This window comes from Simochromis diagramma, unplaced genomic scaffold, assembly GCF_900408965.1.
Source record: "Simochromis diagramma unplaced genomic scaffold, fSimDia1.1 OVJJ01000374.1, whole genome shotgun sequence".
Taxonomy (NCBI): Eukaryota; Metazoa; Chordata; class Actinopteri; order Cichliformes; family Cichlidae; genus Simochromis; species Simochromis diagramma.
Window position 1 is genome coordinate 103,866 of NW_024386743.1, and position 27,813 is coordinate 131,678.

Sequence of the window (27,813 nt, forward strand, 5' to 3'; positions counted from 1 at the left end):
TGCACATGCACAGGTACAGGGCAACGAAATGCAGTTTGCATCCATCCAGAAGTGCTTTAGTGATATAGATATATTACAATATATATTAGCAATAATATAGATATGTGAGTATATTACAGAAATGGGTCTATTATGGTATGTTATAATGTACACGGTATGAAGTATGTTGTGAATATTCTATAACTATAAGTATGTACAGGCTGTAGTGAGTACAAGCTATGTACAGGATATGAACAGGATATAAATATGAAAAACTATACAGAATATGAAATAAATAACTTTACAGAATCTGAGATATACAGCTATACAGAAATGGGAACTATGCAAGTTGTAAACAGTTGTAGGGTTAAAGATTATCGAATGTACAGAATGATTATTTACACAGAGCTATACAGTAGTGCAGTTAAGATAAGTGAGGGTGTAGATAGTTTCTACAGAGGTGCTAGTGCTAGTGGTTGTGAGTGGTGGTTCAGTCCATGTTATTATTGTGTGTTTGAGGGTACAGTTGTCCATTGTGGGTGTGTGTATGTTCAGTCCATGTGTTAACGTGGGTCAGATGTCAGGAGGCAGAGTTCAGGAGTCTGACAGCTGTGGGGAAGAAGCTGTTCCGGTACCTGGTGGTCTTAGTCCGGAGGCTCCTGTGGCGCCTCCCAGAGGGCAGGAGGGTGAAGAGTCCATGTGATGGGTGACTGGGGTCTTTGATGATTTTCCCAGCCCTTTTCAGACACCGCTTCCTGTAGATGTCTTTTATGGCAGGAAGTGGTGCTCCGGCGATGCGCTGTACATACATTGGTTGCGTCTTTTGTGTTTATCATGTGACAAGGGTTTTGAAGGGGAGAACCATAAGCAACCTATTTGTTTTGGGACTATTGTTTTGAATTAATTGTACCAGTGTGCAAAACTCTGTTGTAGTGTGTGTGTTTTTGAGGGCTTGTGTTTGATGTCTGAGGGCAAAGTTTGGTTTTTCAGCAGGAGTGAATAGTTTTGGGTGTAGAGCTTCATTTTGACCTGGAAATAGGATGTTTGGGAAATTGAGTGAGATGTTATGGATTTGTGTTTACTGTTGTGAGGATATGAGGCGTAGTTTCAAGAAATGTGTTTTAGCAATCGAGAAAAACTGTAAAATTGCTACTCCCCGTTGTCTAGAATTATAACAGGCTGCAAACACGTTAGGAAACTCAGGTGTTTTAAGTTCGTTTAAACCTGTGACAGGCCTGTGAGTTTCTTGTAATAAAACAACATCTGCCTGTAGTTTTTTAAGCTGGTTAAATATCTTTAACCTCTTTCCTCTGGTGCCAGCTCCATTTACATTCCATGTGACAAGCCTCAGAATGCCCATAATTGTGTGTGTATGTCTAATGATGTACGCTGGGTGTTTTGTTTAGACAGGTGGAGAGAGTGTGGAAACATCCCTTGTTTGTAAATAGAAAGAGAGAGAGAGAGAAAAAAAGGTGTGGTGAGAGGCTCCATAAGTCTGACTATGTGTCAATATTCACTAATATGAACAAGCGTGGCTTGCTTATGTGTCCTGCAAGTCTGTGCGTGCTGTGAGGCTGTTGTGAATGTGCTGCCGTTGAGCGGATGTGTTTGCGTGATCGTGGTGTGAAAATATGGAGAAATAGAGGGTGTTTGTTTGTAGGTGAGTGGGGAAGTAGGTGATCACAGCAGTGAAAGACAAGAGAAAGAAAGAAACCACATGAACTGTGAGCAACAACAGCAAAAAAGAAACGAAACGGAAACATTCCAATTAAAGTAATGACGGAGGGTGACGGTGTTATATCTGCTATGACATCATATTGATATTACTAGGTTAAACAAATGTTAAAGGAAAAAGTGTGAGTGAATAAGAAAAGAGTGTAGCGGTTTCTTATCTGGAGTGCAGTCAGTATAACCACGGTGTGGTGCCGGGGTCGCGGTACAGCTGTCCGTCCACGTAGAGCCGGTCCACAGCGATGGCAGCACGGGAGCCTTTCTGGATGAAGCTACGTCGAACTGGGAACAGGACCTTGCGTCGTTCCAGGATCTCTTTGGGGAACTGGTCGTTCACGCTGAAGTCCGTTCCTTTCAGCTCTCTGCCGCGACTCTTCACCTGTTCCTTCTGTTTGAATTGACCGAATTTGGCCACAATAGGCCGTGGTCTCCCGGTCCGCGACCTCACGCCCCCCAAGCGATGTACTCTATCGAAGTCGATGTTCTTTACGGTGTCCTCCGGCAGCTTCAGGTGGATTTTGATGAAGCTTTTCACCGTTGCCTCCGCGTCCTCTCCGGCAGATTCTGGAATACCAGAAAACACAAGATTATCTCTCATGCTACGGGCTTGTAGATCGATAACGGACTCTTTTATTTTTTTATTTTCAATGTTTAGCTGGGTCACTTTATCGGTGAGAGATTTGACCGACTCCCGTAGCGTGGTATTTTCAGCGGCAAGCGTTTCCACCTGTTGCTGGCTGAATTCCAGGGATTCTCTCAGAGATTTAAATTCCCGGTGTAAAATCTCCAACAGGGACAGCCTCGCATCGAAACTGGACAATCGCTTGTCGATTGACTCCAGGATGTCTGCGATGTCTTTGCCGGCAGGCGATGTTGTACCGGGGGAGTCTGCCGGGCGACATCTCTTCGATGACGGCGTCTCAATTTTGGCCGGGGAGGATGCACTCTGGGCCTTCTTCATTACTAAATCTTGAAAACAGCGGTCGATGTAATCTTGGAGAGCGTCTAAACTCTCCCCGTTGTCCTCCAGTGTGTTAGAGATGATAAAACAGATGTTGTTAGTTATATGACAATTGATATTTGGTAATACTGAAGCTTGAAAAACCTTTGTTAAACTCTATGCTACCATTTGCTTTTTTTCCCGCCAATTCTCCGGCGTCTGACGTCACCTACAACATGGGTCGCTTACCTTACTCGTCACTTACCGTCCTCCTGTCTTACCCTCGGCTCCTTTATGTCATCCAAAATTGCTACGCTGTTGTCAACTTCATGTCCTTCAACAGAGACTCTACGAGTTCTCAAACGAGGCTCGAATGGCCGGGTTGGGCACTGAAGCCATGAACTTGGCCTTATCAGTGCCAGGCTCCAGTAGTCTTGGCTTAGAAGCAACCATAGAAAGTCAATAACATGCCATGACCTCAAGCGACACGGGTGAAAAAATCACGACTTGGAAGCAGGCTGTTGGTGGAACTCCACCTGCATAGGTGGCTTCTGATAAGTAGGAGCATGGCTTAGTGGGTGGATCCACTGTGCATGTGGCAGGCAGGACTACGTTTTAAGAGCGTGATACATGGGAGAAATGCTGTGGCATGCGCTTATTTCAAGCAACAATCAATTATTTCAAGCAACAATCAAGCAATATCCACCAGCCACGTGACCAACCCAACACCAGCAGTTGGCTCAAGCAGACTCCAACGAACGTTCGTGAAAAGTGGGAGCTTCTGCCAGACCACGTGGCCTAACGGACAAGGCGTCTGACTTCGGATCAGAAGATTGAGGGTTCGAGTCCCTTCGTGGTTGGTTGTGAGTCCTTGAGGAGCAGGCATGCGTTCGCAGCATGCCAACCTCGGCTCCTTTATGTCATCCAAAATTGCTACGCTGTTGTCAACTTCAACAGAGACTCTACGAGTTCTCAAACGAGGCTCGAATGGCCGGGTTGGGGACTGAAGCCATGAACTTGGCCTTATCACACTCTAAAAAGTGTATTTCAGCAGTAGTTGAAGTTACGTAAAGTTAAGAGTCAGTTTCATTAAGATTTCTGCTTTAGTGGAGCCAGTCTAAATTTGTGGAGTATATCAACTTGTTATTACGTGTTGTTCCCTCAGTACACATGTAACCTGCTATTCTCATTAGAGTCAACCTGCATCAATTAGGTTTCTCGTGACGCAGTGCGTCTGATGTCATGACGTCTCCGCCTTCTCCAGAATTTTCTACCTGCGGTTGAGAACAACAATTTGAGAGGCACTTGGCTGCAGGCAGGACCTCGTGAACAATTTGGTCAATAAGGTAACGAAGATATTACTTTTTCTATAGTCCTTGAAGGTAAGTCAAATGTAGAACACATTTTTTAATATATTAGATATAAAAATATTCCAACTGTATTATTAAGTGTTTAGTAAATTGACCTGACCAAACCGCTATCATTCAGCCCTGCTAACATTAGCGAAATGTCAGACCTGTTGGTAGTTTGTGCTTGGACATGTAGGTTAGTAGTTTGCCGGTGGTACTCTCTTGTTTTAATATCGTAATGCTAGCTTAAAGTTGTGTATTCATGCAGTGTGTCGGTGTTGGCTTACTGTTAGTTATTCATTAGCATTAGCACATTATAGCGGCAAGCTGGACCGCGGTTCTCTTCAGACTACGTTACTTCGGGCGCGCGCATTTATACACGAGTGGTTGTTCGCAGTATGCCTGTCGGCGCGAATAGTTCATGCGGTCACGGCCACGGGTGATGTAGGAGGTAAAGTTTAGCTGTGGTGGCTCCAGGAAGCATGCATTTACTGCCGCTTGCATTGCTTTCAATGTACATGACGTTAAGAAGGCGAGGAGAAAGGGTGCGTGCAGCGCTCGTACACGCACGGATCAGCCGTGTGAGAGGGAGATGGTGTGCGGCAGAAAATCAAAATTAGAAATCATAGAAGTATTACGCTATTGAACACAGAAAATACAGCCATCAGATTTCTTGTAGACCTAGCACACTTCTGGTCTGTGTCTGAATACATATATAAGTACATAGATGCAGATGAACACTGTAAACATGATGAAAGATCGACAGACTAACTCGAACATATCTTTAATCTTTAGGACTTTGGGTAGCGCTTCCTTTCCTTCCTGTCAACCTCTCCAGAGGGGTGTCTGCTGATGGCAGAAAGATTACATCACCTCTGGTTGGAACCCTGAACAGTGCCACAACCTTTGGCTTGGTGTCCAATGTGATGCCCCATCGCCACCTTCTGACCTAACTTCTTCTCAGCTCTGTGACTACCTCAAGAGGGGCATTCCTGTGTGGAGGTGTGCCAGGCAGCTCGTTTTACCTGTGAACTTGCGTACTTTCACTTCACCAACAACAAAGGTATGCAAGTTCAAAATAGTAATGTCTCATTTACAGTGTTGGGGAGTAACGGAATACATGTACCGCCGTTACGTATTTAAAATACAAAATATGAGTAACTGTATTCCGTTACAGTTACCGTTTAAAAAGGTGGTATTTAGAGTACAGTTACTTTGTTGAAATAAATGGATTACACTGCGGTACTTTCCTGTTTCATATTGTCGCGGGTCAGGACTGTTTGGGTTTTGTTTGACAGCTACGTTCTGTTGTTCCAGGCTGCAGCGTTACGGTTACCATGGTTACAGGGTGACAAGCGCTCTCTTTGCAACTGTGTTTCCTGGGTGAGAGAGCACCTTTTTGTTGTTGTTGTTGTTGTGCTAAGCTAAAAGGTAGAGTGTTACAGACATAGCCCTAAAGAACGTAGCCTCATGGGTAGTGTAGTCCGTGCTGCAGGGAGAATGGACTGCCATACACGTTATGGGTCTGTGAGCGCGAGGAGGGAGAAAAAGGAGAGTGGAAAAGTACGAGTTATCATCAAGCAGAAACGGGAGCTGGAAGCATGTAAATATAATAATAACCACTGCAGCCAAGAAGAGTGCCTGACGAGCCCAGTTGTAAGTAAGCTATTAAGACTCGACTGTACACCGTGTTCGTGTTTTCCTCCGAAACAATAAGTTCCGTTGGAGCAGCCTTTCAACGCCTCTCTCTGTCTCTCGCTAGCAAAGTTGGCCTAGACAACAAAGTAAAGCTATTTTTCGGCTACGAGCCCGACACGGAACCCACGTATTAGCCAGAGGTTCCTTTACTACTGTTCGGAGCCGCGGACCTTCAGTAATAGTAATAAATCACATTCATGTAGTTGTAAACAGCATGATAATATATTAAGTAATGCGAAGTATTCAGAATACGTTACTCTCATTGAGTAACGTAACGGAATACGTTACAAAATACATTTTGGGGCATGTATTCTGTAATCTGTAATGGAATACATTTTAAAAGTAACCTTCCCAACACTGCTCATTTAAACTTAATTCAGTTTTACACTGAACAGGAATCGGCTTTATATATAAAACAATTGCAAAAAAAAAAATAAAAATGTACCTATGGGCATTTGGGTTTTGTTTTTAAACTTTTGTTTTGAACTTATCCCTTTAAAATCTAATTAGAGAGGGCTGGCTACATTTGATGAATACATTTTGTGTTTAAATGATTCGCTTTGTGTTGGGCAATGTGGCAAAAAGCTGAGATGAGATCTAGTCTCATATCACCATATTGATATATTATAATATTGCCCAACTCTCCCTCTGTGTTTTCTCAAATTATTTATATACACCCAGTAAAGCGTGTCTCTTTGTTTCTCCAGTGCTATGCTTCATGTGGAGATGCAAGGACTGTGGGACAACATTAACAAAAAGATCTGAATTGCTCAAACACTACAAACTGATTCATAGGCATTACGGACGAGGCCACTCATATCCATGCACTTATTTAAATTGTGCATGTAGGTTCAAGACTTGGAACGCCCTACTGAGCCATCTATCAAGAAATCACCCTGCCCAACAAGCAGTCTCCAAAGCTGCGTCCACATTCACTTGCCATATTTGTGGCCATAATCAACTCTCCACAGAAAGAGAATATTTTCAACATATCTATCAGCATCTTAAAAATAAGGAGACTGTAACATGTGTGTTCCAAAACTGTGAATATAAAACCAATGTCTATGAGAACTTCAAAAGTCATAAATACAGAAAACACTCTGGTACAGTGAACACATTTAAGCCTGGAATAAGTTCTGTTGATGAATCTTGTGCCAGTGTTGCCAGTGATATTTCAGATGTGGAAATTATAGAGAGTGGTGTAAATTTAAATTCTGCTTTTGACAATGGGTATTCTGAAAACTTAGAGAAGGATATTGAGCTTAAAATTGCTTCAGTGCTCCTTAAGTTGGAACACATCTTTCTTGTGTCTAATGCAGCTGTAGATGAGCTTTTGCAGGAGTTAAACTATTTGATTGGTTCTGTTTCTGTGGTGATTACCCAAAAGACTATTAGCCAAGTATTACAAGACAACGGATGCCAATTTGACCAGTCAGTTGTTGAAAAGCTAGCCAGTGTACTCTGTGAGACAAACCCTGTAAAAAAAGCAATTGGAGATAAAGGTCCACTTTCCAGTCCTTGGAGACGAAAAGCATACTATAAGAGCCACTTTAAAGTAGTGGAACCAGTGGAATATATACTTGACCGAAAAAATAACAAGTCATTCCAATATATTTCAATTTTAAAGTCTTTGCAGCATATTCTTGACTGCCAGACAATCTTGGATCAGGCTGTTAATTTGAATACTGTAGATAATCAGCCTCAAAAAACTTCTGTGCACTACAAAACTATCTTCGATGGTGACTTCTTCCATGAAAATGGACTGTTGTCCAAGCAGGAAAGCATTTCATTGATATTATACATTGATGAATTCGAAATATGTACATCACGGAGGAAGCATAAAATTTGTGGATTGTACTGGGTTTTGGGTAATTTGCCACCAGGCTGTAATTCTGCTTTAACCTCAATCTATTTGGCTGCTTTAATCAAAAGTAATGATCTGAAGTGCTATGGGTATGAGAAAGTGTTAAAACCTGTAATTAATGATCTTGTAATTTTGGAACAGAGTGGGATATTTCTGTCAAAGTTGGGCAGAACAGTAAAAGGCACTGTTCAGTGTGTTGTTGCCGACAACCTTGGTGCACACAGTATTGCTGGATTCTTTGAAAATTTCTCAGGGACATACGTATGTAGATTTTGCACTGCAGAAACATCAGAGTTCCAGACTATTGAAGTCAGAAGTGAAGTCTTTACTTTAAGCACAAAAGACATTCATGCAGATCATTTACGAATTATTGAGGAAAACAAATGGCCCAGTTATTATGGTGTGAAATCAAAGTGTATTTTGTCAAAGCACCTCTCACATTTTGATGTTACCACTGGGTTTCCACCTGATGTTGTACATGATCTTTTTGAGGGAATTGTTCCTTTTGAACTTGCGCTTTGCCTCAATTTGTTAATCAAAAAAAAGTATTTCACATTATGTACATTGAATGAAGCAATATCATCTTTCAACTTTAAGTGGGCTGACAAAACAAATCGACCTCATCCTGTGGCTCTCAGTTTTGCATCCAAAAAAAGTGTAGGAGGGAATGCACACGAGAACTGGAGTCTTATCAGATTTTTGCCTTTGTTCGTTGGGCAGAGTGTACCCTGTGAGGAGCCTGCTTGGCACATCTTAACAGACTTGAAGGACATTGTTGATCTTGTTGTCAGTCCTGTTCATACTGAGGACTCCATTGCATATCTTGGTTTTAAGATCTCCGAGCACAGAATCAAGTTTCAAGAGGTTTTCCCAGATGGTAAGCTTAAACCAAAGCACCACTACTTGGAACATTATCCATACTTGATCCGTAAGTTTGGGCCACTGGTTGCACTATGGACTATGCGATTCGAAGCAAAGCATAGTTTTTTTAAAAGAGTTGCAAGGAACATCAGATGCTTCAAAAATGTACTTCTTTCCCTTTCACAGAGACATCAGTATCAGATTGCATATCATTTGCATGCAATTAGCTTTGCCAAACCCCCACTGGAAGTAACAGATGTTTCCACTGTTCACATTGATGTTCTTAACAAGGACATCTCAAATGCACTGAGACAGAAGTCTCCAGATATGGACAATGTGTGCTTGGCTAAAAGTGTAGCATATAATGGAATAATCTACAAGTGTGGGATGATCTTGATCCACGGCTCACTGGGAGGACTGCCAGAGTTTGGTGAAATCATCCAAATGGTGATACTGCAGGACAAACTAATCTTCATTCTGAAAAAGCTTAGCGGATGGTATATGGAACACTACAGAGCTTATGATCTCAAAACATCACCAAGCAAAGAAGTGGAACTTGTTGAGCCACAAGAACTGCATGATACCTACCCACTGGCAGACTACAAAATTAGAGGGATGCGTCTTGTCACCTTGAAAAGATATGTCCATGTTTAAATGGTGAGGCCTCAAAATATGATAAAGTATTTTCTTAAGTGGGAAAACAAAACCCAGACCCATACAATACTAATGTGTTCTCAGAACATATTTATTTTATACTGCAAGCCAAAGTGGTGTGATGATGTCATTGGCAATTCATCAGTTATGTCATTTTTTTTAATGCAGGTTGCTGGATTCCAGTCAGTGAATGCTAATCCTATGCTCTCCCCCCTTCTGCTTCTCTTCTCTTTTTCTTCTTTCCTCTCCTTGTTGTCTCCTATACTCTCCTCACCTCCTCTCCTTCTCTCTTCTCTTCAATGTCTCCCATATTCTCGCCATCTCTCTTCTCCTCCCTTCTCCTCTTCGGTTTGCCTTCTCTCCTCGCTGCCTCAGCTGATCTCCACCTCTCCTCTTCATTTTCTCCTCCCCTTTCCTCCTCTCTTTGCCTTCTCTCTTTTCCTCTAGTTTGACATTAAATTCTCCTAATTGGAAATGTCAGAGGTTTACATGTTGATCCTCACTAACTGTGCTTGTGCTTTGTTCTCAGACCACCATGGCTGGTTCAACACCTGCAAGACTGAAGGTGATTTTAGGAGAGAACAACATTGAAAAGCTGACTCTTCCAAATGGCATCCCAGAGTCACTTGAAGACCTTCTCAGCACGATAAAGACTACCTTTGGGTTAAAAGGTAACTTCAGACTGCAATACATGGACCAAGACTTTGGCAACGACTTCTTTAATCTGAATTCTACCACCGAACTTCTGAATTTGGGGACAATCAAAGTGATCCACCAGCAAACAAATCCACCTTTGATCAGTGCCGATCAGTCCACTTCATCTCTGTCTCTGTTAGACTGTTAGAACAAACATAACACGTGAACCATAGTTGGATTGCTGACATGTATTTATTATCATGACCATATTGGACATTATGTAATTCCCAGCAACAACACATTACATATTGGATTGACTTTGTTTTAAGTAAGACGGGCTTACTTGATTATTTAAGTTCAAAGGAATAGTTTGACATGTTGGGAAATCTTATCTTTCTTGCTTACAATTTGATTAGAGTCAGATTGATGCACCTCTCTCTGCTGTTTCTGGTGTGTGATGACACCCAGCCAAGAAATAGCCCAGCACATAACACATATTGGTACATCACCCAAACACTTAATCACAGTAAGAAGTGAGGCTAATGATGATTTGTGTTTGTGTCTTGTACCCCTCTGTAGGACTGTGGAGCAGATGATGTTCAGAGGGACCTGGAGGAGGTCACCATGGCAGTGTATGTGATTCGGAAGGAGGGGGAGGGACTGCAGGAGCCACCTGAAGACATTGGCATTGTCATTGAGGGTGTGGAAGTGTTGCATGAACTAACTTCAGTTGCCTCAGCTTGTGCCCTGCTTCTAGGTTTGATCTATGCACTCAACCTAGCTTATCCAAAACCCTTTCGCTTCACTTTTGAAGTGCTCCAAAAAATCTTCATGCAGCTTGATCAGCACAAGATGTCCCCCAAAGTCCAAAATCTGTATATCAAACTTCAAAGCTCCCAGTAATGGCACAGAACAATGACCAACAAATGGCCTTGTGCCATAATGCGAAGGAACAACTGTGTTTGGACATATAGCATGTAAAATATGTAGTCTCTTTTGGATGTTGGGCCTTTTTTATGCTCCAAGAAACCTCAAACCCCAATTTAATGTGCTTTTATACATACTTTGTATGGTATTTTTTTTATTTTTTTTTTCAGACATATTTACCTTCGTTTCAAGGGAAAGGTTGAATTTCAGGTTTGATGTGCTCAGTTATACAACAAACTGTTGTGACATTCTAAAACTCTAAAGGAGTGTTTATATTTTTTCATCCCCATTGGTCAGCTACACTGTTCAGATATTTATTCATTGGCTATAGCTGAAGAGTAGTTTCTGTATACTCTTGGGGCACTTTTTCATAGTTGACACTGTATGTGTTAAGATTGATATTTGTGTAATACTGTGTTGCACTTTACACTTTGTTGACAACTTTGTGGTCCTACTAAGCGTTACTTGCATTTTGTGCATATGTGTTTCAAAAAGGACAAATGTGTAATGTATTTGACCAAAAGCTGTGTTGGTTGCCATAAAGGTAATACTTTATTACATTTATACAATAAAGCATTTAAAAAAAAAAAACATTGGATTTTGAATTTTTGAAAAATATTTTCAGCCAACTTAAAATTTTGATTTAAGCTTTATTATACAAACTAAAATTTCATTTTAGAGTCACTACAAAAAGTAATTTACACTAAACCACATTATTAGGTTAGCAAAGAGCAATATTTTACTTTTTGGTTATGCAAATTATTGGGTTGGAAAAACTGAAAACTTTAAGTTGAAATGTCTTAATTTTAAGTTGGATTAATGCAAAATGTTTATTTGACAACAATTAATTTATTAAGTACATGAAACTTAAATCAGTTGTGTTAATTTAATGTATTAACTTAATTTCAAAGAACTTAATTAAATTTGGTGTTACCAATTGAAATAATTCAATTGAGTTGGTTCAACTATTTTCTTTTTTCAGTGCAGTGCCAGGCTCCAGTAGTCTTGGCTTAGAAGCAACCATAGAAAGTCAATAACATGCCATGACCTCAAGTGACACGGGTGAAAAAATCACGACTTGGAAGCAGGCTGTTGGTGGAACTCCACCTGCATAGGTGGCTTCTGATCAGTAGGAGCTTCCAAGAGTTGGCTTTCATTGGTACAGCTTGAAGTAATTTCTTGTAAACACACATTTCTCTTGTGTTCTTAACAGTTCTTCCACCCTCTTTTTTGGTATATTAGTCAACAAAAGGATCAGTTCGCACACAAGTTGTAGGCCGGTTAGCTCAGCTGGTCAGAGCGTGGTGCTAATAACGCCAAGGTCATGGGTTCAATCCCCATACTGGCCATTCCAGCAGCCATCCAAGGTGCTGTCTCGTGATAGACTGTGGATTTTATTTGGTGGGATCCAAGAAAAAACCTCTGCCAACTTCCAGGTGAGTGATGTACGCAACTACAAATGACAGCAAACCACAAAATTCACTGACACATGACACGCTAATGAATACATTACATGCTTAGCTACAATCTCCAAATCACTTTTCCAGCTACTTTCTGGATAAATCACTCATTTCCAAAGTCTGACACAGCGTACTGCATCAAAAACTGCTGCTTTATATCCTCACCTATCGACCCTAACAGTAGAAGACGCACACCATGTATTGTTTTGTGGCAAATTTCTTCTTAAAGCATTTTTTGTAAGTCAACAGAAGAGTTTTTTTTCCCACTATGTTGAAGTAATTTCTTGTAAACACACATTTCTCTTGTGTTCTTAACAGTTCTTCCACCCTCTTTTTTGGTATATTAGACAAAAAAAAGGGGTCGGTTTAGGCACAAGTTGTGGGCCGGTTAGCTCAGCTGGTCAGAGCGTGGTGCTAATAACGCCAAAGTCATGGGTTCAATCCCCATACTGGCCATTCCAGTATGGAAGGTGCTGTCTCATGGTAGACTGTGGTTTTGTTTGGTGGGATCCAAGAAAAAAACTTCTGCCAACTTCCAGGTGACAGATCGGGCCAGGTAAGCTTTATGACCTCCATTGGCAGTTGATACTCTGGCTTAGTGGGTGGATCCACTGTGCATGTGGCAGGTAGGACTACGTTTTTAAGAGCGTGATACATGGGAGAAATGCTGTGGCATGCGCTTATTTCAAGCAACAATCAATTATTTCAAGCAACAATCAAGCAATATCCACCAGCCACGTGACCAACCCAACACCAGCAGTTGGCTCAAGCAGACTCCAACGAACGTTCGTGAAAAGTGGGAGCTTCTGCCAGACCACGTGGCCTAACGGACAAGGCGTCTGACTTTGGATCAGAAGATTGAGGGTTCGAGTCCCTTCGTGGTTGGTTGTGAGTCCTTGAGGAGCAGGCATGCGTTCGCAGCGTGCCAACCTCGGCTCCTTCATGTCATCCAAAATTGCTACGCTGTTGTCAACTTCATGTCCTTCAACAGAGACTCTACGAGTTCTCAAACGAGGCTCGAATGGCCGGGTTGGGGACTGAAGCCATGAACTTGGCCTTATCAGTGCCAGGCTCCAGTAGTCTTGGCTTAGAAGCAACCATAGAAAGTCAATAACATGCCATGACCTCAAGCGACACGGGTGAAAAAATCACGACTTGGAAGCAGGCTGTTGGTGGAACTCCACCTGCATAGGTGGCTTCTGATCAGTAGGAGCTTCCAAGAGTTGGCTTTCATTTGTACAGCTTGAAGTAATTTCTTGTAAACACACATTTCTCTTGTGTTCTTAACAGTTCTTCCACCCTCTTTTTTGGTATATTAGTCAACAAAAGGATCAGTTCGCACACAAGTTGTAGGCCGGTTAGCTCAGCTGGTCAGAGCGTGGTGCTAATAACGCCAAGGTCATGGGTTCAATCCCCATACTGGCCATTCCAGCAGCCATCCAAGGTGCTGTCTCGTGATAGACTGTGGATTTTATTTGGCAGGCTCAGAGGAAGGAGGTAAGTGACGGAAGTGACGGACAAGGTAAGCGACTCATGTTGTAACTGACGTCAGACACCGGAGATTTTGGCGGAAAATTAAAGCAAATGGTAGTTTAGATTTGAACAAATTCATTTAAGCTTCAGTATTACCAAATACACTTATCAATTGTCTTATAACTAACACTATTTGTCTAAATAATCTCCAACACCCTGGAGAACAACGAGGAGAGTTTAGAGACTTTCCAAGATTATATTGATCAGTGCTTTCAGGATCTCGTGATGAAGAAGACCCAGTATGCAGCTTCCCCGGCCAAACCTGAGACGCCGTCGTTGAAAAGACAACGCCCGGCAGAGTCCCCCGGCTCAACATCGCCAGCCGGCAAAGATATTGCTGACATACTGGAGTCAATCGACAAGCAATTGTCCAGTTTCGACGCAAGGCTGTCCTTGGTGGAGATTCTTCACCGAGAATTTAAATGCTTGCGAGAATCCCTGGAGTACAGCCAGCAGCAGGTGGAAACGCTTGCTGCTGAAAATGCCACGCTAAGGGAGTCGGTGAAATGTCTCACAGATAATGTTACCCAGCCCAATAGAGAAAATAAAAAAATAAAAGAAACAGTTATCGATCTACAAGCTGGAGAGGACGCGGAGACCACGATAAAAAGCTTCATCAAAACCCACCTGAAGCTGCCGGAGGACACTGTGAAGAACATCGTCTTCGATCGGGTACATCGCCTCGGCCCCATTCGGGCTACGGCCGGGAGACCACGTCCTATCGTGGCCAAGTTCGGCCACTTCAAACAAAAGCAACATGTGAAAAGCCGCGGCAGGGAATTAAAAGGAACGGACTTCAGCGTGAACGACCAGTTCCCCAAAGAGATCTTGGAACGACGCAGGGTCCTCTTCCCAATCCGACCCGGCTTCATCCAGAAGGGCTCCCGCGCTGTCATCGCTGTGGACCGGCTGTACGTGGACGGACAGCTCCACCGCGACCCCAACATCACTCCGTGGCTGTATTAACCTCACACCAGATAAGAATCAGCTGCACCCTTTCCCTATCCACTCACACTAACTTGCATTAACATCTGTTTAACTTACCAGCATCAAATCGCATCTTAAAGTGTGATTTCATAGCAGAATTAACACCGTCACTCTCCGTCAGTGATTTAATTGGAATGTTTACGTTTTGTTTTGTTTTTTTCTTCTCGTTTTTTTCCTCTCTTTTCCCCCCTCTTGGTTTTATGCTGCTCACCCCTGTCCTTGGTTTCTTTCTTTATTCCTTTCACTGTCTCGATCACCTGCTTCGACACTCATCTGCAAACATTCTTTATTTCGACACATACGCACCATGCGCTCAACGGCAGCACATTTTACTTCAGTCAGACAGCGCACACAGTCGTTTAGGATACACACACTTAAGCCAAGCCTACTCATATTAGTAACTATGCATACACAAAGTCAGACTCAGGGAGCATCTCGCCACACATTTTTTCTCTCTCTCCTTCTCTTTATTTATGAACAAGTGACGTATTCTCTCCACCTGTCTAAGCGACGCACACAGCATACATCCCTAGTTATACACAAACATCTATGGGTACACTGAGGTTCATTACATGGAATATAAATGGAGCTGGCTCCAGAGTAAAGAGGTTAAAAATATTTAACCAACTCAAAAAACTACAGGCAGATGTTGTCCTTTTACAAGAGACCCACAGACCTCTTAGAGATTCGAATGAACTTAAAACACCTGAGTTTCCCAATGTGTTCTCAGCTTGTTATAATTCTAGACAAAGGGGAGTAGCAATTTTAATACATAAAAATATTAATTTCACAGTACTCGATACAGTTATAGATCCAGAGGGCAGATTCTTAATCATTAAACTATCTATACTTGATAAAAAGCTATGTATTGCAAGTGTATATGGTCCAAATGTTGATGATCCCTCATTCTTTCACGGTTTTTTCAGTGCACTCTCTGAACACTTAGATGGCACACTTGTTCTTGGAGGCGACCTCAACCTGGGACTAAATGAAGACATGGATAGGCTCAATACAGCGGGAACTCAGCGTAATTGGCAGTCCACAAATATAATCAAACAGTATATGAGCGACTTTGGTCTTTGCGATGCATGGCGCTCCCTTCACCCCACCAGTAAGGAGTATACTTTTTTCTCACATGTCCATCACTCCTACTCTCGTCTGGATTATTTTTTGGTCAGCAGCTCACTGCTGAACGACATTTCAGACACTGAGATTCACCCTATAGCTGTCAGCGATCATGGTACTGTATCTTTAACACTAATGCACAAGAATAATACTACGCCAAGAAAAAACTGGAGATTTAATATATCACTACTTAAAGATGAAGACTTTATTAAATATTTAAAAAAAGAGTGGACTTCATATTTGGACTATAATGACACTCCCGAAACATCAGCTTCTGTTCTATGGGAAGCAGGGAAAGCTGTGATGAGAGGTAAAATAATTTCTTTCTCATCACATAAAAAGAAAAAAGAAAACAAAAATATTCAGGAATTAGAAAAAAACATCAAATCACTAGAAGAAGCCTACGCGTCCCACCAAGATCAGGAAACATTGAACAAAATATGCAAAACAAAACTAGAATTAAATGAGATAATTGATAAAAAAAAACAAAATTCTTAGTACAAAGACTACGCCTACAAAATTATGAACATGGTAATAAATCCGGTCAATTTCTAGCAAACCAGCTAAAAATAAATAAAGAAAAAACAACTATATGTGCTGTTCAAGATTCATCTGGGAACACAATATATGATCCAATACAAATAAACAACATTTTCAGGGATTTCTATAAAACGTTGTATTCACCACAAATAAACCCATCTAAAAAAGAAATTGATCAGTTTTTGGACAACATAACTCTTCCAAAATTATTGGACACTCAAGCAATGGCACTGGATTCACCACTGACACCAGGTGAACTCCAGGAAGCCCTGATAAGTATGCCCAATAATAAGGCTCCAGGTCCAGACGGCTTTCCTGCAGAATTCTACAAAGAATTCTGGTTGATTCTAGCACCAGTTTTCTACAGAACGTTGTTGGAAATTAATGAAAAGGGCAGACTTCCATCAAATATGAATTCTGCAAACATTAATCTCCTGCTAAAACCAGGCAAAGACCCTGTATATCCCTCAAGCTATCGTCCAATATCCCTTATAAATGTAGACCTTAAAATAATCTGCAAAGCTCTCTCAAAGAGACTGGAGAAAATAACCCCCCTCTTAATTCATCCTGACCAAACTGGTTTCATAAAAGGTAGGCACTTATCAACAAATACACGTAGATTACTTAATTTGATAGACTACTCATACAGTAAAAACCTAAAAACTACAATATTCTCTTTAGACGCAGAAAAAGCATTTGACAGAGTTAACTGGAAATTTCTATTTGCAACTTTACACAAATTTGGTTTTGGATCCTCTTTCATAAACTGGTTAAAAATATTATATAATTCCCCAACAGCTTGTGTCAGAACAAATGACCAGACATCCTCCAGCTTCTGTCTCTTGAGGGGCACCAGGCAGGGATGCCCACTCTCCCCTTCACTGTTTGCAATTTTTATTGAACCACTAGCAGCAGCAATTAGACAGAATTCAGTAATTAAGGGCATAAAATGCAAGAACGTGGAACATAAAATCAGCCTTTATGCGGATGATGTGTTACTCTTTCTCCAAAATTCACAAACCAATATCTCTGGGGTGATTGAATTGATAAACTCTTTTGCAAGAATATCAGATTACTCAATTAACTGGTCAAAATCTACAGTTCTACCGATTAATTGCTCCCTCCATAATTCCTCTTCTACACCACTGCAATCGGGAAATATAAAATATTTAGGTATTAATGTTTCTCCCAAGCTTGCAGATCTAACTAAATTAAACCATATCCCACTTTTAAAGAAGGTAGAAGATGATCTGGCTAGATGGAAATGTCTACCCATATCACTCATGGGAAGGGTTGCCGTTATAAAAATGATGGTCTTACCAAAAATAAATTATTTATTCTCAATGATCCCAACTAAACCGCCACAAGATTGGTTCAGATCTCTAGATTCATGTATGTCCAAATTCCTTTGGAAAAATAAACCCCCACGTATAAGCTTAAAAACACTACAAAAGACCAAGGATAAAGGAGGACTAGAACTGCCTAACTTTCAGCACTACTTCTTAGCCAACAGGCTTCAGTTTATCTCAGGATGGCTAAAACATACCCTCTTAGATGAACCTTGGCTAGATGTAGAACAAGCACTTTGCAATAATCTAGAGATCTCAGACCTACCATTTATCAGCTCAAACATCCAACGACATGAATGCTTTAAAAGCATCAACATCAGCTCTTCTCTGACAGCATGGTGGGAGTTTCTAAAATTGACGGAGTCTTCATTAATCCCATGCAAACGTACACCTATCTGGAACAACCCTGACATATTACAAAACAATAATATGATAAACTTTTCAGATTGGAGTGGTAAAGGAATCAAATATTTAGAACATATACTAGAAGGAACAGAATTTATTTCATTTGACGGACTAGTTACACAATATGGGATCAACAAGAAAAGATTTTTAGAATATCAACAAATTAAATCCATAGTAAAAAAGAAATTTAAACCGGGTCAAGTTGAACTACAAACACCACCAAGTGTGGTTCAATTTCTTACTCTTAAAACCCCCAAATTACTATCCAAAATATACAGAATGCTTTCTAAAACAGATGAATCAATATCACTTCCTATTGCAAAATGGGAAGCGGATTTATCAGTTAACTTAGACCTAAACTTCTGGTCTCAGATTTGCTTAAAAACCTTTCATCTAATTAGAAATCCCAGTCTTCAATTAATTCAATACAAAATATTACATAGAGTGCACTATACAGGTCATCGGATGTTCAAGATGGGCTTTACGTCTACCAACAACTGCTCACACTGCCAAACCAATTCACCGGACAATTATATCCACGCTCTTTGGTTCTGTCCACCAGTTCAGAAGTTTTGGCGCGAGATATGTGAAGACTTATCAAAGTGTCTGAAATGTAACATTCCAACTTCCCCCTTAGTGTGTTTGTTGGGCAGCTTAGATAATGTCACTTCAGAAAAGAATATCGCCCATATGGTTTTCACTGCCCTATGCATAGCCAAGAAAACAGTCCTCATGAACTGGAAAAATAAAAATAATCTTAATTCTAACCAATATAGAAATTATCTATTAGATTACATTAGTCTTGATACAGCCTCTGCCACCACATCAGATCAATTGCTCTGGGCTCCTTTGATCAGCTCCATCACCTAGTGGGGGTGGGGGGTCATAGTTTGGTCCCGCCTTCACTGTTGTGATTGGTGTGGGGGTAGGGACAGGCTTAGGGCGTCGGGGGGTTCCCCGGAGGCATCTTCCTTGGGGGGCTCAACCCGGGGTAGCGGTCATGTCCGGTTAGGGGCTCTGTTGGCTCTCAGGTGACTGTTTCCTCGCGGCTGCGTGCAGCGGGGCTAGGGGAGGGTCTGTGCTGACGGACGTGGGTTACTGACCTGGTAGCCTGTCTGCCCCTGGGTGGGTCCGGGATGGGCGTGAGGTTCTGGGGGCGCTCCGTCTCTGGGCTGGGGCCCGGGCCGGGCCTCGGGGGCTTGGGTCCTGGTTGGTGTGTTGCCGGGGTTGTGGGCGGGTGGGTGCATGGGGCCCCAGCCCTGGAGCAGGGTGCCACCGGTGCATCGAGCCACCTGGGGGGCTCTTCAACTGGTGGGGAAGATTGTCACATCTCGCAGGAGCTTTCCTCTCCTCAGGGGCTCTCTCTGCAGGAGGGGGAGACACAGGAGAGGTGGAGGAAGATCTCAGCCTGGGCGTCTATTGTCTTATGTAGTCTGGAAGATGAGTGGATGGTGGGGTGGGTGCAGTTTTCTCTGTGGTGGGGTTGGGTGGACTGTCCCGGGCTCTGTGGGGCCGGGAGGCGCTGCTGCGCTGGGCCCCGGTCTGGATGGGCCTGGGCCCCCTTTCCCTGGCGGGTCGCGGAGTATGGGGGTGCCTACTGGGGTCAGCGGGGGAGCTGGCCCCAGGGAGGGGTCACTTGCCCCTCCCTTCCTTCCCTCCCCATCTCCAGCTGCCTCCCTCTTCCCGCTCCACCACAACCACCCACACATGCAGGACCTTGGAGTAGGGGTATGTCACCAGGGTGCAGAGGGTGCTTTGTTTAGACCAGTCATATGAAAGACTATTTCATATAGTCCCCCCCCGTCCCCTTCTGGCTGCCTCTGCCTCAATTTTATCCCACAACTTAGACATTCACATTACTCACACTCTCATTACACATACATATAGGATCTTGGGGGTGGGCACGATACACGGTATCCAAAGTACCATCAGGGTGTACTCCCCACCCCTGGCGTTGTTGCCCACCTCTCAATGTTAAATACACGTAGACATTGAGGGCCAGCAGGAGGGACTATGTGCTTACCTGCTGCTCTCTGGCAGGTAGCTCCATGCCCTCCTGGGTTTTAAATGCACCTTAGAACACACATGCATCAACACTACAATGAGCGGGTGGAGGGAGGTTTGGAGTCTTCTCTCACCCCCATTCTCTGCGACCTGCTGGAGCGGGGGGGCTAGGAGGAGGAGTTGGCCGTCCGACTGCGGTCTGGAGTGTGGGGCCTCCCTGCTGCTGCGGAGTCGGGGCGGTCTGCCTCCCCCCACCACAGGGAAAAGGGTAACACCACCTGGGTCTGGGTGCAGTTCCCCCCTCCAGGGGCAAGGGTACCTAGACCCGGTTTGTAGAGTATGCTTGGGGAGTGTGATTGTGTGTACAGCGTCTCTTTATGTCTGTCTCCACGTTGGTTGAGTGTGGAGTAAGTGCATATGAGAGCATGAGGGTGGGAATGGATGTTTGTGTCTGTGTGTGCCTGTATGTCTGTGTCTATATGTCAGGTTGGGTATCAGACGCCACCTCTCTGGGGACATCTCAGGCCCTCCAAGGTTTGGAGGCCTATCTCCCCCTACCACCACTTCCCCTGCCAGTGGCGGACTCCCTCAGACATCGGTGCGTTGGTGGTTCTTTGTGTCCGGGAATGGGCGTCCAGGTACACACCGGCTCACTCCTTGGCGGCCGCTTATCGGGGCCTGGAGCCTGGGGCTCGCTCGGGCCACTTCGGAGGTGGGGTGCCCCCGGCCTCTCGGCCTGGGGCTCGGTCACTCAGGCGCGGCTGGCTGCCGGCGGAGCTCACGGGCGCGTCACTGCAACTCCCCCTGGCTTCTGCTCCACGGCTGCTGAGTGAGCCCTCATCTGGGACTCTCCTCAGCTCTTTCTGGGACAGTGGCGCGGCTGCCCCTCTGTTGGTCTTCCTTGGTCTCTTGTGTTCTGGGGGCCTCTGGATGTCTGGAGTTTTGATCTCCTCCATACCTGCTTCATGCCCTGGAGGACGGGGCTGCGGCCCCCCCACACCCTCTAGCAGATCATTACATGAAGGAACCTTTTGAAAAAACAAGCGCGTCCATGCTCACAGGTGTACACACGGGTGATCACACCCACAAACTACACCCTTTTTGGCTCCTACCTCAAAGCACACTGTGTTCTGTTGATCTTATGTGCTGCACAATAATGTTTAATATTTAGTATTTACTGTCATATTCCCATATATCATTGTGATGTTGTTTATTCTATTACTCTTGTTCTCTTCTGCTTGTTTTCTTTTTTCTTTCTCAGCAGGTGATCCAGGTGATTGATATATGCATTTTTTTTTTCTTCTGCTCATTCTGTTGGTTTTTGTCTTTTGCCCTTCTCCCCCGTCCCTCTTCTCAGCTGTTTCTCTTTCCCTCTTTCTTTCTCCCCTTCTTTCCCCCAGTCAAGTCTGTCCCGTATTCAGTAAGTGAAAATAAAATAAACAATAAAAGGTGAATCAAATGGACCATTACGGCAAGGCTGGGATGGTCAATTTGGTAAAGTAAATCCGTTGGGCATCTTTCTTTGCCTTTAGACAACAATTCTGATGGCAAAAGAGCCAAACGGGACAGGCAAAAAAATAAAATAAAATAAAATAAAATAAAATAAAATGAAGATAACACTGTGTATATTGTTTTTACCTTTATGCTTTGTGTGAACAACTACAGTGTGTTGCTTATGAAATCCATGAAGTGCTACAGAGAAAATTACATTTGATTTATGTAATGAACACATTTTGAGCTCTTAAAGAAACATAACAAAGGAAAGCTGAACTACAATGATCCATGTAGCAAACACAAACTGTTATATCGCCTTTGGGCTTTTGGAGCCTTGACCTGACTTTTAAAAAATAATTGGAAAAAAGCTCTATGCTGCTACAAAATGAAAAATAGATATTTGCAAAATTCTGCCCAAGTATGTATTTTACCTGGTTACTGCGTGTGGTGGGCGTGGTCTGCAGCGCCGCTGCAGGGGAGGCGGACGCACCTGAGCGGCACCCGCAATCACGCCTTAACGTCTGTGCTCTCTCTGCTGTTGTTGGTGTGTGTCGGGCTGTGAGCTGCAAAGCTACAGCCGGCTGTGTGCGCACAGCAACCGTGTGTGTAAAGTGGTCAATAAAGAGATGCTGAAAAGCGCGTTCATGCAAACATCGTCAGGTCTGCCGTGATATGTTTACAACGGGACTTCTGCTCCTGAACCTCTGCGCACAGCGTCTGCAGATCGGGGCTGTACTGCTGGAGGATTCTGGAGGCTGAGGGCTGCTTGAAGCAGAGTGCTGCTGGAGGTTGTAATCTGCTGGACGGTAAGACTTGCTGCAGGCTCTAAGTTACTTGAGGCTTAGACCTGCTGGAGGTTATCGGCTCGACACTGAGACCTGCTGTTGTTTGACAGCCGCTGTAATTTGTAGGAGACTGCTTGAAGCAGAGTGCTGCTGGAGGATGCTAGACATTGGGAGATGCTTGAGGCTCAGACCTACTGGAGGCTGTGAGCTGCTTAAGAATGAGAGCTGCAGGAGGTTGACACCTGCTGGAGAATGTTTCCTGCTGGACCCTGAGATCTGCTGGAGGACTCTGGATGCTGAAAGCTGCTACTGGTTGAGAGCTGCTTGAAGCAGAGTGCTGGTGGAGGCTGCTGGAGGGTGAGAGCTGCTGGAGGTTGTAATCTCCTGGAGGGTGAGAGCTGCTGGAGGTTGTTATCGGCTGGACGCTGAGAGCTACTGGAGGCTGCTTGGAGCAGAGTGCTGCTGGAGGAGGCTGAGAGGTGCTGTTGGCTGAGAGGCACTGGAGGCTAAGTGCTGCTGGATGTTTCTGGAGAAAGAGAGCTGCTGCAGGGTGAGATCTGCCGGAGGTTTAAAGCTGCTTGAAGCACCTTGAGGCTGCTTGAGGCTTGAAGCTGCTGGAACCACGTGAGTTTAAATTATACTACTCTTCATATTCAGTATGTTTGAAACCTTTCATCGGTCTGGTTAGTGCTTTTATTCTGTTGTTGCTGTAGCGGGTTGTCAAATGCAGTTATTCATCAGTTAGTCAATGATCAGAGAATTGATTGTTTTGTCATTATTTTAATCACATTTAAAGCTGGTTCCAGTTCCTGAAATGGGAAGATTTGTCACGGCTGGGGGCAGTCGTGTGGTGTATTGAGAAAAGGATCCAAAATGCAGGCACTGGCTGGGGTGCGAGTGAGTGTTTATTTACAGCGGTGATAAGATGACAAAAACAGGAAGAGCAGATCGGGGAGTAAACAACCTAAACAGGGAAAACTAAAGAACAAAACTTAAACCAGACACTCACGGGAGGAGGAGCAAAATGCACAAAGAGAGATGGCTGAGAGACGCAGAATGAATACCAGGTAACACAGAATAATGCAGACTGACATGGAATTAAACAGACACCACGACAGAGAGCACAGGAAAACACAGGACTTAAATACACGGGGAGTAATCAGGCAACGGGCCACAGGAGGGAGACGCAGCTGGGAGAAATTAGGCTAACGAGACAGGGGAGAGGTAAAACTGAACACACTGACATGAGACATGAACTTTCAGAATAAAACAGGAAACTAACAGACACAGAGAAACAGACAGGACACTGAACTTGACAGGCAGACTCATGAGCAGACACATTAACTCCATGGACAGACAGAGGGAACACAGAGAAGTGGGAGCAGGCAGGCAAAGAACAGAAACCTAACAAATGGCAAAATCACAACAGAATACACACTCGGAATGAACAAAAGCATAAGGAAACACAAAACACTGAGTCGGCAGGCTCAGGACAATGACAAGATTGTTGATTTTCTTGATCATATATGATCTTAAACTTAATGTCTTTAAAGGTTTGAACTTTTAAAATGTAACAAAAGATTGAATCTTTGAGTTTTTGTTAATTGTTCTTATTGTATCTAATGTGATGACATTTAATGTCATTTTTCAGATGACAGATGTGGAGGAGAGACATGTTTCTTTGCCCTGAGCTGTGTCTGGCAGGCAGAGCATCTCCACGCTCCACAAAGCTGATGCTTCTGATTTGGAGTAAATGAGCTGAGGGAGACACCTGGTGGACAAACACAGACATGACAAGAAGAAAGATTAAAGTGCAGAGGGGAGACAAACAGCTGGAAATACTTGTTGGAAAGGATTGTCATGCTTCAGAAAAACACACAGCACACACTCTAACAATCCTTTATTTGCACTGAAGGAGACACGTGAAGAAACCAAATCACACAATAATGACATGAACACATTTATAACCAGTGTTCAAGATGATGGATAGAAACGAAAATCATGGAGCATTTATGCATTTGTAGGTCTGTGTCACAGAAACTGTTCAGCTATTCTCTGTTTATAAGTCTATTTATTAGGAACCTCTGTTGGTTTTATATGTAAAGCATTTTTCTTCTATCATTGAACCTTTTCAGGGTTTTCTCATAGTAGTTTTGGGGAGTTTTTAATTTTACAGATTTACAGCTTCAGAATAACTTTGTGATGTCCGATTAGAAAGTCTGTGTCCAACCCTGGTGTTTGATCAGATGTTTGATCCCTGCAGGGTTGGATTTTTTTATATGAATGATGAATTTGTTGTATTGCATTTGAGTTAGATTTTTACTGATGGATGATCCAAGCCAATGCACACAGCAGCAAAAAGAACTACAGCAACACAACCGAGAACAAACGAGCAGCACAAACAGGAAAGCAAACTGAGAACAAAGCAGCAGGGTATCCCTCAGCAGCAGCTACAATATCTTCAGAGTGACAAACTGCATTTAGCAGAACACCAACTTAAATTCAAAGAACCGCAAACTGCAGTTTCTACAAACCCGCTAAACGACTCCACCTGAACAGGAGAGGAGCGCTTCCTGAACCGGTGTTTGTCAAAACGTCACGCCGCTGTCAGATTGGCGTTCACGCCGCCGTCGCTCCAGTACAGCTGAGCAGACTGCAGCCGTGGGAGAGAGTGACTGTGTTTCGCACGCTCAGCATTCTGATCCTGGACTTCATGACAGATCTGCCACTGTGAGTAACACTGCTTCGTCTTCCGTGGACTCTGTATCTGCTACATCAGATGACTGTGTGTTTGAACTCTACAGACATTGTTCAGAGGGACTCCTCGGTGTCACGTTATTCACCGGTTGTCCTCGCTCGTGATCTTTGTGTTCCTGAGCCGTCAGACTCTGCTAATGCTCGCAGTGTTTTCTCTGAGTTAGCCGATATGGATTTTCCAGCTGTTGAGTTTGCTGAACAAAGGACTGTTACTCCACCCCAGACTCACCTCCACGCTATTACTGGCATTGTATCCCCACTGGACTGTTTTCCTCCTCAGCCTGCTGATTCTGAGGTTTCCCAGCCTGAGCCCAGCCACACCATCAACAGTTGTGAATAAAACAGTGCGTGCTGAGGAGCCTGGACATCGGTAATCCTGCTCCTGCATCTGAGACTTCCTGTGTTGATCTGCCAGTTTCCCAGTTTGTGATCTTTTCTGCGCCTCAGCTGGTAAATGTAAATGGTAGCAGAGTGCCACCTGCCATAGTTAAACTGGCTGAAATGCTGGACTTAGTGCCTCAGAAATAATGAATTAGGTTGGATTTTGTGTTTCACAGCCATTTATATGTAAACCAGCTCACCATGCTTTTGTGTCAGTCTCTGTTAACACTGTTGTGGTATTGTTACACCCTTGGACTGTGCAGTTTATTCTGTGATGGCCTGTGAAAATACACCTGCTTCTGTAACCTCCTTCTGAGCTGAGAGTTACTGAGTTTGCTAAGCCTGAATCTGTGTATACAAAGACTGTTATTTCGAACATGGACAGCTTAAGAACAGCAGAGTTGCTAAAACCAGCCTGCCATACGTCTGTCTCCTGAAACTGTGTTTGGCACCATTAACCTACTTTACCCAGTGTCTGTTACTGAGCTCTGCTCTGCACCTTGCACCTACCCATACCACAGGTCAGTTTCTAGCTCTATTACCTGTTCAGGCTTTAGCTCCACTGCTGAAAGCTCTAGTGAGCTTATTCAGTCAGCTGAGGACTGCATCTTTCTGACAAAGAGGACGAGCATCAAAATTTCCCCTCAGAGGTGAAAAAGATCATGATAAAGAAGACTTAAGGCGGCACCACAGAAGAGGAAGACTTTAATGTGGCAAAAGTATACACACGTTGTACTTAAGTAGAAGTACAGAAACCTGTGTTAAAAATGCTCCAGTAAAACTGATTCAATGTATTTACTTAAGTAAAAGTGAAAAAGTACAGGCTCTGAAATGTACTCAGTGTAAGACAGTAAAAAGTAGCTGAGCTCTGCCTCGTGAGCAGAGAAAAAGAAGGAAAATAAAACATGGCTCTATTTTCTGTTGCCTACGTTGTAGAGGGCGACTTTGTCCCTAAACAGGAAAATGAGGAGTCAGGAGTTAAAGTGGATTCAGCAGGTGGAGGAACCCTAAAATCAGCTGTAATGGCTCAGTGCCTGGAAAAGATCACAAATCACAATCATTTCTATTCAGAGCTCCAGTGGGTTTTCTGAATGTACAGGCTGTGATCAGCTGACCTGCTGCTCTCTGTGGATTTACACAAGTGAATTCAACCAGATGTCAGCTGATGATTTTATGAGTTGAACAGGCTGATTTCCATTGTCTACACTGACAGTAAATTGTTTATGCTGCCTTTAGATTAGACACTATTCAGCTGCTCTGAAGGTGGAATTCAGTGAATCTAAGCGCCACAGTCACACACTGTTCTGTACTTTAAATCCATCACAGTGCAGCAAACTAACCTGTTTATCCTGCAGTAGCATGCAACCTTTAAATAACACAGCTAGTCTTCATCAGTTTGTTTAGCAGCACGTTTCAGAATATGAAAAAACATAATGTCACATGTACAGACCCGATATTTGATTTAAAAACTGAGCTTTAAATGTTACATGTGAGCTTTACCCCCTCCCTGTGAAATACAGCAGCTGGACCTTTAACTACAACTCACTGTGACACAAACTGCACATGAAGAGTTTGTGTGTTTGCTGATGTTTGTTGAGCTGATAGAAACGTTGCATTTGAAATGTCCTCACGCTTAAAGTTTGATGCTTGAAGGCTCTCTTCATCCTGCTCTCTCAGGCTTTGTTCAATGTTGCAGTGAAACAGAATTTACAAAGACAAAGACAAAAAAAGACACGAACTGATCCACATCAGTTTCTAACAATATTGAACACTGCAGCTGGACACTGACAGGTAACATCATTTTCACCTGCTGTCGCCTGGATGTGGAGCTGCACTGTAAACAAACACTGAAGCCCAATTCCATCAGAGCAGGAACAGAAATCTTTAACAAACTAAAATAATAAATTTCATCAGCTTCTCAGCCCCTGAATACAAGCAGACTAGTGGATCAGAAGGTTAGAGTTAGCTAATAATCTCTAATGTTTTTGATGCTATTTAGAGAACAGAAAAAAACTTTTTGTCACAGCAACGTCGCCGTATTATCAGGACAGTTTGAACTTTTGCTGTATTTCAGTTAAAGTGTGTTTTAAATCTGCATCACTGATTTGTGCCATGACAGGATCTCTTCATCGTCTTTCTGCTACAGCAAAGAAAGTCTTAATTAGGCGATTAATGACAAGCCAGCCTCTGTGTGAGCGCACTGTAACATCATGACATCATAAACACTGCATATGAAACTTGTTCTCATCTGTCCTGTATGTCATCATTAGGCAAGTTAAGAAAATATAATGTTTAATGATAATTCCAGAAAATAATACTAACATGTGGTATTATTACTAGTATTAATATAGTAG

General features: G+C 43.1%; 1 protein-coding gene, 2 long non-coding RNA genes and 5 other non-coding genes across 8 annotated transcripts; 6 read left to right on the forward strand and 2 right to left on the reverse strand.

The window, feature by feature from the left end:
* Positions 1–1,257: 1,257 nt before the first annotated feature.
* Positions 1,258–13,648, reverse strand: LOC120722883. The gene is made up of 2 exons (XM_040014084.1): positions 13,284–13,648; positions 1,258–3,186 (listed from the first exon to the last, which is right to left on the reverse strand). The coding sequence occupies exon 2, from the start codon at positions 2,669–2,671 to the stop codon at positions 1,883–1,885; it is 789 nt and encodes a 262-aa protein (XP_039870018.1). The 5' UTR covers positions 2,672–3,186; positions 13,284–13,648; the 3' UTR covers positions 1,258–1,882.
* trnar-ucg lies at positions 3,438–3,510 on the forward strand. The gene has a single exon. It is a non-coding gene; the product is annotated as a tRNA-Arg (tRNA).
* trnai-aau lies at positions 11,915–11,988 on the forward strand. Its single transcript has one exon. It is a non-coding gene; the product is annotated as a tRNA-Ile (tRNA).
* trnai-aau lies at positions 12,482–12,555 on the forward strand. The gene has a single exon. It is a non-coding gene; the product is annotated as a tRNA-Ile (tRNA).
* trnaq-uug lies at positions 12,912–12,984 on the forward strand. The gene has a single exon. It is a non-coding gene; the product is annotated as a tRNA-Gln (tRNA).
* Positions 13,452–13,525, forward strand: trnai-aau. The gene has a single exon. It is a non-coding gene; the product is annotated as a tRNA-Ile (tRNA).
* An 8,634-nt stretch (positions 13,649–22,282) lies between the features above and the next one.
* Positions 22,283–27,695, forward strand: LOC120723007. Its single transcript, XR_005693655.1, has 2 exons — positions 22,283–22,945; positions 23,973–27,695. It is a non-coding gene; the product is annotated as an uncharacterized LOC120723007 (long non-coding RNA).
* Positions 23,922–27,739, reverse strand: LOC120722960. The gene is made up of 2 exons (XR_005693651.1): positions 25,308–27,739; positions 23,922–24,092 (listed from the first exon to the last, which is right to left on the reverse strand). It is a non-coding gene; the product is annotated as an uncharacterized LOC120722960 (long non-coding RNA).
* Between the last annotated feature and the right edge of the window lie 74 nt (positions 27,740–27,813).